The 10,884-nt window shown below is 52.4% G+C and overlaps 1 protein-coding gene across 2 annotated transcripts in view; it reads left to right on the plus strand.

The window, feature by feature from the left end:
- INPP5D (inositol polyphosphate-5-phosphatase D) overlaps positions 1-10,182 on the plus strand; it is a 110,737-nt gene extending 100,555 nt beyond the window's left edge. The window contains exons 23-27 of one of the 2 annotated variants that reach the window (XM_032857516.1): positions 753-902; positions 2,237-2,333; positions 3,785-4,051; positions 7,611-8,211; positions 9,034-10,182. In XM_032857516.1, the coding sequence (XP_032713407.1) occupies positions 753-902; positions 2,237-2,333; positions 3,785-4,051; positions 7,611-8,211; positions 9,034-9,036 (1,118 nt within the window). In that variant the 3' untranslated portion in view covers positions 9,037-10,182. The remainder of the gene's footprint in view (positions 1-752; positions 903-2,236; positions 2,334-3,784; positions 4,052-7,610; positions 8,212-9,033) is intronic. The other variant, XM_032857515.1, reaches the window with a different exon arrangement.
- The last annotated feature ends 702 nt before the right edge of the window (positions 10,183-10,884 follow it).

Genomic DNA, 10,884 nt, shown 5'->3' on the forward strand with positions numbered 1-10,884 from the left:
GTTGGTGATTCTTGACACTCGGTATCCAACCGATTGCCGTAAAGGCTGTGTCCTGCCGTGGTGACCTTGCCATGTCCAAGTGGTTAGGGGCCCCCATATCCTTGGTGGCACTGGGTATCTTCCTTCCTTCCACTCTTAGCTAATTTCCTATCCATGAGAGAGTCCCTGAGTGCTGCCTTCATTTGCATTTTGGATGGCTAGGAAGACTGAATTCATTTCCATGTATTGAAATCAACCTAGAATTGTTTTTATGTGAAATGCCTGCTTGTGTTACGTGCCCAGTTATCTGCTGGGATTTGATTTTGAGACGTTCCTCATGGGCTTCAGGTAAAACACCCTCTTTGTGAAGCCGTCAGTCTCTCCCATTTTCCTTTTTTCCTCTGTGCAGAAGTTTTAAGCTTTTCTATCTTATTATCTGTCAGTTTGTTTTGCCATTTCTTATATTGCTTCAAACCCTGGGAAGTTATCTTTCCCCTCCCGCAATCAGATTAGTAGTTAAGTCTGCTTTTTGCTGGATTTTCTATGATTAATTTTTTTTTTTTTTTTTTACATCAACTAATCCACATGTAGTTCATTTCACTGTAAGGTTTGAAATGTTTTCCGAAGTTGTTCCAAGAGGTTATGATAATCCCTGCCTTGGACATTGTTTCGAAGGATCGTCTTGGGGTGAGGGAGTTAAATTTACAGGCTGAATGCAGGTTCTCCTGTGAAAAGGCGGGCTCTTGATGTGACCCTTGTGCCCACCTCCCCAGGCGAGGGCTGCATCGCTCTACGGTTAGAGGCCACGGAAACTCAGCTTCCCATTTACACACCCCTCACCCACCATGGAGAGATGACAGGCCACTTCCGGGGGGAGATTAAGCTGCAGACCTCCCAAGGCAAGATGAGGGAGAAGCTGTACGGTAAGTAGGCATGACCACCCCCGAGCTCCCTCTTCAGTGCTGCTGGGGTGAAATGAGTTGTCTCTCAGCCCAGCCATTGACTGTTCTCTCTGCTGTGGCCTCAGAGCAGAAATCTACCATTGGAAGGGCTATGAGAGGCGATCTGGCCCAGTTCTGGGTTGATTCCAGAATTTCCCTGTGGAACCACACCGCCCCACAATCTGCACATCGTCCTTCCCGGACCCTAGTCACCTTCCATCTGCTAGGATGTGAAGTTTGTGAATGTTCCAGGGCCTCTCTCTGTCTTTGATTAGGCTCTTAGGCCTAATCGTTCCCTGTTAGTGCCTCCACCGAAGGACTAAGATGACACAGGAAACCTGCCTGATCCCGAATAGCTCTTTCTAGGCTATAGGCGAAGGCGCTGGCTACAGCTGAGATTGAGAATTTCCAGAATTTCCCATGTGGCCCCTGTTCTTCCTCATGCCCATGTGCTGTGCAGCTCACACACATGTACATACTTGTACACACCCTGCCTTCATGGTGCCTCCCAGGGCTTCTGGGCCTTCTAGGCTGTTTCACACATCAAACACACCAACCAGCCCCCCAGCACCTCTTACGACTTGATCTCAAATCTCTGTGTCCCGCAAAACGACACCTGCTTCCTTCTGCTAGCCATTGGGAGGAGGTGTCTGTCGTGGCTCTCAGAAATGACACCGGTGCAGCCACACTCGGGAATAAATACTCACTGGAGATGTTTCCTTACCCACTGTGAAATCCCAGCCTTGGGGAAGTCAGCTCCTGTCTGTCCCCAGGAGAGACCCTGCTGATTCCCAGTAGGCAGGTGTAGATACCTCATCTCTTAGAACCTCTCTGCTTGAGGGGCGCCTGGGGGGGCACAGTCGGTTAAGCATCCGACCCTTGGTTGCAGCTTAGGTCATGATCTCAGGGTTGTCATTAGATCAAGCCTCGTGTCAGGCTTCATGCTCTGTGAGGAGTCTGCTCCAGATTCCTTGCCCTCCCTTTAAACTGGGTGGGCTTTTCTATCAAATGCACTGCTGGAGCCCCTGCTTCTCTTGGTTTTATTCGGATCCACCAAGAAATATTTGCCTATCGCTTGTGACACCAACAAGCTGAAAATGTCCCATGAAATGATAACTCTGGGTCACACATGCCAGCTCTCCTCCCTTTGCAACCACGGTAGACATAACAAGTCAATCAGTGAATGAGCGTGAGGCCTCAGGATCTTGCTTAGCCCACGGCCCTGCCAGCCGTTCGTCACTGTCCAGCTTTGGCTGCCATCCTGCCCAAACTAGGCACCAGGCCTCACGGGCTCTTTCCTGGCTCTTTCTTTGCAGACTTTGTGAAGACTGAGCGAGATGAATCCAGTGGGCCCAAGTCCCTGAAGAGCCTCACCAGCCACGACCCCATGAAGCAGTGGGAACCTGCCAACAGGTAGAGCAGGGGGAGCGGCCAGGGTTTCCCTGCAAACTAGCATGGTTTTGCGGACCCAGGACCCAGGAGAGGGTGAATGGAGTGCAGAGAAACCAAGGACAAAGAGGGAATGGAAGCTCAGGCCCAGGACGCCCAGCTCCAGGGATGAGGGTGTGCCTGTACGAGGCCTGGGAGATGCTTCCAGGTCAGAAAGGAGTTCAGGGGGCGCCTGCGTGGTGTGGCTCAGTCAGTTGAGCGTCTGACTCTTGGTTTCGGCTCAGGTCATGATCCCGAGGACAGATGGAGCCCCACGTCGGGCTCTGTGCTGGACATGGCTTCTGCTTAAGATTCTCTCTCTCCCTCTGCCCCTCCCCTGCTCTCTCTGTCTCTTTAAAAAAAAAAAACAAAAAAAAAAAACAGTTCACTGACATTGGCTGAACCCTTGATGTGTGTCAGATTCTGGAGAAACCGAGGCAAAGTTGGTGAAGCCCTGACTTAGGCACCCTCAGTCTAGCAGAAAGACACTGAAGGGAGGGAATGGCTCCCGTGTCTCCTGGGGACCAGGGACAGCAGCAGGCGTGACTCTGTGGTCAAGGAGCCCCATCCTGTTACAATGAAAAAAAATCATTGAGGAAAATGCACCCAGGTTGCTCTTGACAGAGCCTGCACTGGAAATAATGCAGACATTAAAGTCTCTATGCCTAGGGTACAGCAGTCCCCAACAGCAGGGTCACCTCGGCTCACCGATGTGGTCCCAAGCCCTAGAATCAAGCCAGATGGCAGGGTCACGGGCTCCATGACAATTTGCCTGCTGAGGGGCCACCAGGGGCAACTGGTGCCAGTTGGCTGAAGCAAAATCCCTAACACTGGTGTAGAGCCCAACTTCATCCCCTCCTTTGGGTCCCCAGACCACCTGTCCCACCAGCCCTCTTCCTCATGCCTGCCCCACCCCTTGCACCCAAATTCCTGTCACCTCTAGGACCAGCCATCCCCTCCACGGCGTTAGGCTGAACCACCCCCTCCCACATTTGAGGTTCAAGCCTTGACTTCTGTGACCTCCCACTCACCTCTCCATATGCCTGCATGGCCATCTCCATTCTGATGTTCACACAGATGTGCAAGCTGACATATCCCAGATGGAGCCCTTCATTGAACCCCCAGCCCTACCCTGCCCTCCCCACTTCTACTCAGCCTGGCCTCGCCAACCTCTATCCATCAAGCATCCCATGAGAACAGAGACCAGGCCTGCCTTGGTAACGCCCATATTCCCTTCCAGCCTGAGGCCTGCTGCTTACTAGACACTCACTAATTATTCTGTTGTATGAATCAATCAGTCCATTGTCCAAAAAGTGAAGAAGTAGCAGAGGGCCTGCAGTGCCCCAAGGGACCTCAGAGGACACTGTCCTCATGGTGCTGACCTGGAGGAGGGAAGGGATCTTCGGGGTGTGACTTCGGGTGTCTCTCCCCACCAGGGTCCCTCCAAGCGGTAGCTCCAGCATCACTGAAATCATCAACCCCAACTACATTGGGGTGGTACCCTTTGGGCACATGAAGCAGTCCCTGTCCCCTGACCAGCAGCCCACAGCCTGGAGCTATGACCAGCCACTCAAGGACTCTTCCCTGGGGCCCGGGAGAGGAGACAGCCCCCCAACGCCACCCTCCCAGCCACCCGTATCCCCAAAGAAGTTTTCGTCCTCAACAGCAACGCGGGTCCCTTGCCCCAGGACACAGGAGTCAAGGTAAGTGTCCTCTTCATCAAGCCCTCTCCCTTCTCTGGGTTTTCACCACCGGGGAAACGGACTCTAGATTAGAAGCTACATGAGGGTAGTAGGATTGTGTGTCCACTGTGACCATCGACTCCTCTTCAGGGCCTGGAACACAGCAGGCACTGGAGAAATGCCTAGGGAATCTCCATGTCCTACCCTATTGGTATAAGTTTGAAAGACTTTTTAAAAAATATAAAATTTTAAAGATATTGCCCACCGCCCACCGCCACAAAACAGCTTCCCATAAAAACTATATTTATTGGAAAATACATTTCTGTAACTAGTGAAACTTCATGCAGTCTCTCAGGGAACAGCGGGATTTCCTCCTTCCTCTGCCTTTTCAGCTGCAAGGTTCCTATTCCCATCCACAACCTTTCCATCCCTCCTTGTGGGGCCAATCAGAAAACATGGCCACCACAGGGGAGTGCGAAGGGCAGGAGAGCAGCTGGCCTACAGGAGGAGGGGTTTGGCTGAGAAATTTGGGGAAAGGCCAGGAACCCAGAGAAAGTCGACCTGTACCTAGAACCAGTCAGGGCAGCGTGGGCTAGGAGGATGGAGCCCGGGAGGGTAGGGGGGGTAGTCTGGGCAGCCAATGCCACAGCCCCTTCTCACAGGGGCCACATCCCAAGTGAACCCATCTGTGAGCACCTCATGGAAATGCCAGATAGGGAGCCCTGTGAGTTTTCCAGTAAGCACCGCGTAACTGGGAAATTAAAAGTGCAGATCCCAATGAACAGTGATGGGAGATGGACCAGGTATCACTAGCTTTGTCATTCCTTGGTCTCTGTCTTTGGAATGACTGAAGGGGGACTGCTCCAGACCTTGCTTCCTATGAGGACACTGTGTTCCTCAGTGCTGGTGTCTGTCTTGTCTGAGGAGCCAGGGAAGGAAGCATTGTCAAACATCATTCTTTCTTTCTTTTTTTTTTTTTTAAGATTTTTTAATTTATTCATTTGAGAGAGAGTGTATACAAGAGCACCTTTTTTTTTCTTTTTTTAAGATTTTATTTGTTTATTTGAAAGAGAGAGAGACAGAGCACAAGCAGAGGGAACGGCAGGCAGAGGGAGAAGCAGGCTTCTCGCTGAGCAAGGAGCCTGATGTGGGACTCGATCCCAGGACCCTGGCATCATGATCTGAGCTGAAGGCAGACGCTTAACCCACTGAGCCACCCAGGCGTCCCAGAACAAGGAGATTCTTGAAGTGAAATGTTTGTAACTTCCCAAAGTCAGCGTATCTTTGTGCTGAATGACTTGCACACAGCAAGCACATGGCATGGAACTGGGTGGAAATGTGTCCCCTCTGGTTCCACAGGTGACAGCTTCAGAACGGGGACATTCTTAGGCAAGAGTCCCCAGAGTGGGGTTCGAAGCTTTAGAAAGGAAGACTCTGGAATCTGAGAAGTGGGGCTATTTTACCAGAAAAATTAACTCTGTCCTGGATATTGGTACACGCATTCCCCAGCCATGGCCTCCTATGGGACTTGGTTTCTTGTTACCTGTGGTCAGGGACTTTTTAAATTTTGTGTGGTTTCCCCACCCCGGTCTCCCCCACCCCCACCAGACTTCCCCTCTCTAGGAGCGACAAAAGTTCCCCTCTCAGACAGAAGAGATAACTTGCTTCCATCTCCCTGCTCTTTTCCCAGAGAAGGAGCTTGGGAATCACCAAAATGCTTGTACCGTGGGGTCTCTTCCTGGCGCTGCCCCTAATCCTCTGGTCTCATTCACTGGGCTGCCAGGAATCAGGGCCGTGCATTTTCCTTTCCTACTTCTTGCCTCTTCATCAGAAACTTCTAATCAGTGCTACTTGGACTTTCTTGCACTTTCCTCCCTACACTAATTCATAGCAAAGGTCTCTCAGGATCCAGACAGGGACGCAGAGGGTGGTCTGAGGCGGAGGGACAGCTTTCCAAAGTCTTTGTTCAAAGGTCCCAACATTTCTGGTTATATAGCTGCTTCTAGGTCTTACCAAAGAGTAATGAGCAAAAACACCAAGTCTACAGTCAAGCTCCCTTTGGCATGTCCCTGAGGCTCGCCTCCCCCGCACCCACGTCCTCTCATCTCACTGGCACCTGGGTGAGGATGACATCAAGCCTCTGTCCCCTGAGCCCACTCCTAGTCCCAGAAGAATCTATTAGCCTTGGCTGGTCAGCAACTTGCAACAGTGTTTCAGCTCACATTCCATCAGTAAGAGGCGTCACTGCCCGAACACTGCGGTGGGTCCCCAGGGACCTGCTTCCCTTTTTTCTGCAGAAAGCAGAACCCAGAACACTCCCCCAGGAGACTGTGCTGTTGGCCAGAAAGTAAAATGTGTTCCCATTCCTGGTTATAATCCGCTCAGCAGGAAATCGCCTTGCATCAGAGCAGCAGTAATTCCGGAACCACATAAACAAAGCAGCTCATAGCTCCTCTGAGCCGCAGCCTGGAAATCCTGCGCCGCCAGCGTCGGGCAGGCCTGTTGGCTCGCCGCGGGCTTCTCTTCCTGGTGCTGCCTCATTTCTCTCCAGGCTCCCTCAGATTTTCAGCACGACCACCATTTTTTCTTTCCCAGTCCGTGTGACGACAGGAAGGAAAGCACAGTCCCCAGGAGCTCTCCAGGGAGCTCCCTGAGCACAGATATTGTCTGCTTCGTGACCCCCCTCCTGTGCCAGGGGCAGCAGCTCACACATAGGGGGGCTCTGACATGTCTGTTAAGTGGGGCTCCTTGAGCTGGGGCCCTCACAGAGCACAGATGGTCACTGAGGGGGTCTGGTCCCCTGCAGGCTTCTGTTCTCCTGGGAGTCAGGATAGAATTTGCTAGAGACTACATAGAGGCTGCGGATTCCTTCCACAGGGAGCGGGGAGTCCAGGAGAGGAGGTCTTTGGCAGCCGTGAGGGGCAGGGGCTGTGGAGGGCAGGCTTCTCTGACAAGGACAGAAGAGGTGGTTTTGGTATTGGGTACGTTAGTGAGCTCCTTTGCCCCTTTCTCCTGCGAAATCTTCATTGACGTCCCCCTTGCTTACTAGTGCTCTGGTGTCAGCAGTTTTTACGGTGGAGACAGTCAAGGCAAGAAGTGGGCTTACCTGTGAGATCATCAACATTTCAGCCACACAGTACCTGCTCCTCTCATTTTTTATTTTTGCTTAGTTGAAGTGAAATTCCTGTAACAAAACTGAAAGAAGTCTCTTATATGAAACTCCAAGAAAATCACTGTTAGATGCTTTTTTTTCCTTCAAAATTTTATTTAAATTCTAGTTAGTTGACAGTGTAATTGGTTTCAGGCAGTCGCATTTAGTGATTCATCCCTTACCTGTAACACTTGCTCAACACAAGTGCCTTCCTTAATACCCGTCACCCATCTGGCCCATCCCCCGCCCCAAGAGGAGCCATTTTAAAGTCAACAGTTTGGTGGCACTCAGTGCAGTCACAAAGTTGGGCAACCCCCACCTCCCTCTGGCGCCACACGTTCTGATCACCCCAAAAGAAAATCCCCTCTGGATGAAGCAGCCGTTCGTCAAATGTGCTGCTTCTCCGTGTCTCCCCTCTGCCACCCTCAGGTCCTGCGACGTGGGCAAGAACTCCGCGGAACCTTCCCCTCAAGAGGACACGCAGCTGACCAAGCCGGAGATGTTTGAGAACCCGCTGTATGGGTCCGTGAGTTCTTTCCCTAAGCCGCTTCCCAGGAAAGAGCAGGAATCGCCCAAAATGCTGAGGAAGGAGGCCCTGCCCTGCCCGGACCCAGGAATCGTGTCGCCCAGCATCCTGCTCCCCAAAGCCCAGGAGGCCGAGGGCACCAAGGGGACAGGCAAGCCGACACCCACGCCCTTCCTCAGCCCCACGCCCCGGCTCCGCTCCTTCACCTGCTCGTCCTCTGCCGAGGGCCGGCCGGCGGGCGGGGACAAGAGCCAGGGGAAGGCCAAGGCCCCCGCCAGCCTCCACGCCCAGGTGCCCGCCAAGAGGCCCATCAAGCCCTCCAGGTCGGAACTGAGCCCGCAGGCCCCGCCCCCGCCGGCGCAGCGGCCGCCCCTCCCGGTCAAAAGCCCTGCCGTCCTGCACCTGCAGCACTCCAAGGGCCGGGACTACCGCGAGAACGCCGAGCTGCCCCACCACGGCAAGCACAGGCCCGAGGACGCCCAGCTCGGCCGGGCGGCCATGCAGGTGCGCTAGGGGCCACGTGCGTGTGAGCGCGTGCGCGGGAGACCCCCGCGGGCCCGTGGGCTTGCACTGGGCGCATGCATGCGTGTGATACGACAGCCAGGTCCCTGTTCAGATCCCAGGATTTGAACCTACGCCTGTCTGTCCCCAAAGGCCCTACTCTTAAACTTAAAGACTTAAATGAGGCGCTGGGGTAAACTCTCTGAGCCCTCCAGTGTCTGCCCTTTAGGAATTCCGGGAACTTAGGAACCCTAAGTAAACAGCCCAGATCATTTACCTTGCATTATCATCATTACCATTAATACTTAAAATTTTCCCAATATTTTAGAGACTTCAGATGCACCGTCCCCTTCCTTCCTATAAAATAGATTTCTTTTTAAGCAAAACTAAGAGTGCTTATAAACTCCCACTGGAGCCAGACTGTCTTGGGTTTGAATCCCAGCTCTCCCACCTCCTGGCTCTGTGCCTTGAGCCTCGGTTTACTCATCTGTAAAAGGGGTTATTCATGGAATCTGCCTCATAGGTCTATAGGGAGGATGAAATTTCATTACATATTATTACTATGTTATAACCTACATATAAACTAGTATGTCTTACATTGCATATTTTATTTCTCCCATGTACTTTAATTACCACATATGCATATGATGTATGTGCATATGTACTGAAATATATGGAAAGCACTTACAACTGTGTTGGCTCTTCTCGCCACCACGTGGAAGGAAGCCTGATCTAGCCCAGGACATGTAGGGACGCGGGCACCTTTAGTTCAGTCTGGCCTGGTGGAGAATTTGGCACTGACAGTCTTCTGTTCTTGTCCCACAGTAAAGACCCTGGTGAGCTGCCACTAAGACCGGAGCCCAGAGGAACAGCGTGAAGCCACTCGGACCTTCTCCTAGGACCCCCTGTTGGCTCCTCCTACCTAGCTTCCGGTGCTGGGCTTCCTAATTTTCAGGAGAGGGCCTAGCTTCTGTGTGGCCAACAGAGTGCCCTGACTGCGAAACTTGGCACCAAGTGCTAAGGGTGGAAGGGAAAGTGAAACTGGGCCCCTGGCTTGATCTTGGTACTTGGGACCCATGAGCCTTGTTCCGGTCATCATTTTGAAGAACGGAACTAAAGCGCTGATTCGCAGGTGGAGATAGAGAATAATAATAATAATATTAATAATAATAACTGCTATGTGTCTGGAACGCTCACCACGTGCCAGGTACTGTGTTAAGTGCTTTACAAACACGAGCTGGATCTTCTTCAGCCGACCAAAACCACTTTCCGGACGCCCAGTTCAGAACGTGTGTGTCCTGAGCAGTTTGGACAAAGCATTAAAATGAAGGCCAGTGCCTTCCTGGAGTGAAACAGGGCTCGGGCTCTAGGGAGCTGAGTGAGTGGTTAACTTAGGGTACAACAAACCTGGCCTTGTCTAGGTTCAGTGACGCCAACTGCTTTAGCTAAAGCCCCAGGGCTGTAGCAGAGCTGGTGCAGAGAGAAGGGCTCTCTCCCCATCTTCTCTGTCCTTTAGTCGGAAGGAGAAGGAAAATCAGCTCCTGCTCCAGGGGAGAGATCCGGCTTTGACTCGTGCTAGAGGCTCCCGGGCCCTCCTCGAGGTGGGCCGCCATCACCAGGCCACGGTTGGAGCCAAACCCCCCCCCCCACCAACACTTACTGTGCTCATAGAAAAGTCTCTGCTGTCGCTCCTGAAAGCTGAGCTCTCCCGCGGGGCTGCCAGGGAGATAGTCCTCTCGGTTCCAGCTCTCAGAACAGTGCAGGCATTTCTTTCCAAACTCCGTGGCTTTTGGCCTCGCTTCCTTGGTTACTAGGAGAGTAGATTGGCGATGTCTTTTCTCGGGTTGCTTTTTGACATACAGAATTAGCATAGGAAACCAAATCCAGAAGTGTGAGTGCAGGAAAATGGGTACGCACCCCACATCCCCGTGTGTGTCTGTCTGCGTGACCAATAAATGTGCCTTTCTCACTCAGCTCCCAGATGTGTGGCATTTTTTCCTGACATTCAGCCACAGACGCTTAGGCTGTTGGGCCTGCAGAGGCAGGCAGGGGAGGAAAAGGTTGTTGGGGTTCGTGGTGGTGATGGGCTGATTGGTCCCCTGACTAGAGGGGACTTTGTAAGGCCAGTTAGAAGTTGGCATAAGTGGTGCCTGGGTAGCTCAGTCGTTAAGCGTTTGCCCTTGGCTCGGGTCATGATCCCAGGGTCCTGGGACCAAGCCCCAAGTCGGGCTCCCTGCTCAGCGGGGGGCCTGCTTCTCCCTCTCCCACTCCCCCTGCTATGTTCCCTCTCTTGCTTTCTCTCTCTCTCTGTCAAATAAATACAATATTTTTTTTTAATTTTTTTTTATTTTTTTTTTAAAGATTTTTATTTATTTATGAGAGAGAGAGAGAGAGCGAGCACAGGCAGACAGAATGGCAGGCAGAGGCAGAGGGAGAAGCAGGCTCCCTGCAGAGCAAGGAGCCCGATGTGGGACTCGATCCCAGGACGCTGGGATCATGACCTGAGCCGAAGGCAGCTGCTTAACCAACTGAGCCACCCAGGCGTCCCTCTTTTTTTTTTTAAAGATTCCACTCATTTATTTGACAGAGAGAGAGATCACAAGCAGGCAGGCAGGCTCCCTGCTGAGCAGAGAGGGAGCCCGATGCTGGGCTTGATCCCAGGACCCCGAGACAATG

The sequence above is a fragment of the Lontra canadensis genome, unplaced genomic scaffold (genome assembly GCF_010015895.1).
Source record: "Lontra canadensis isolate GAN:19392208 unplaced genomic scaffold, GSC_riverotter_1.0 scaffold13, whole genome shotgun sequence".
Lineage (NCBI taxonomy): Eukaryota > Metazoa > Chordata > Mammalia > Carnivora > Mustelidae > Lontra > Lontra canadensis.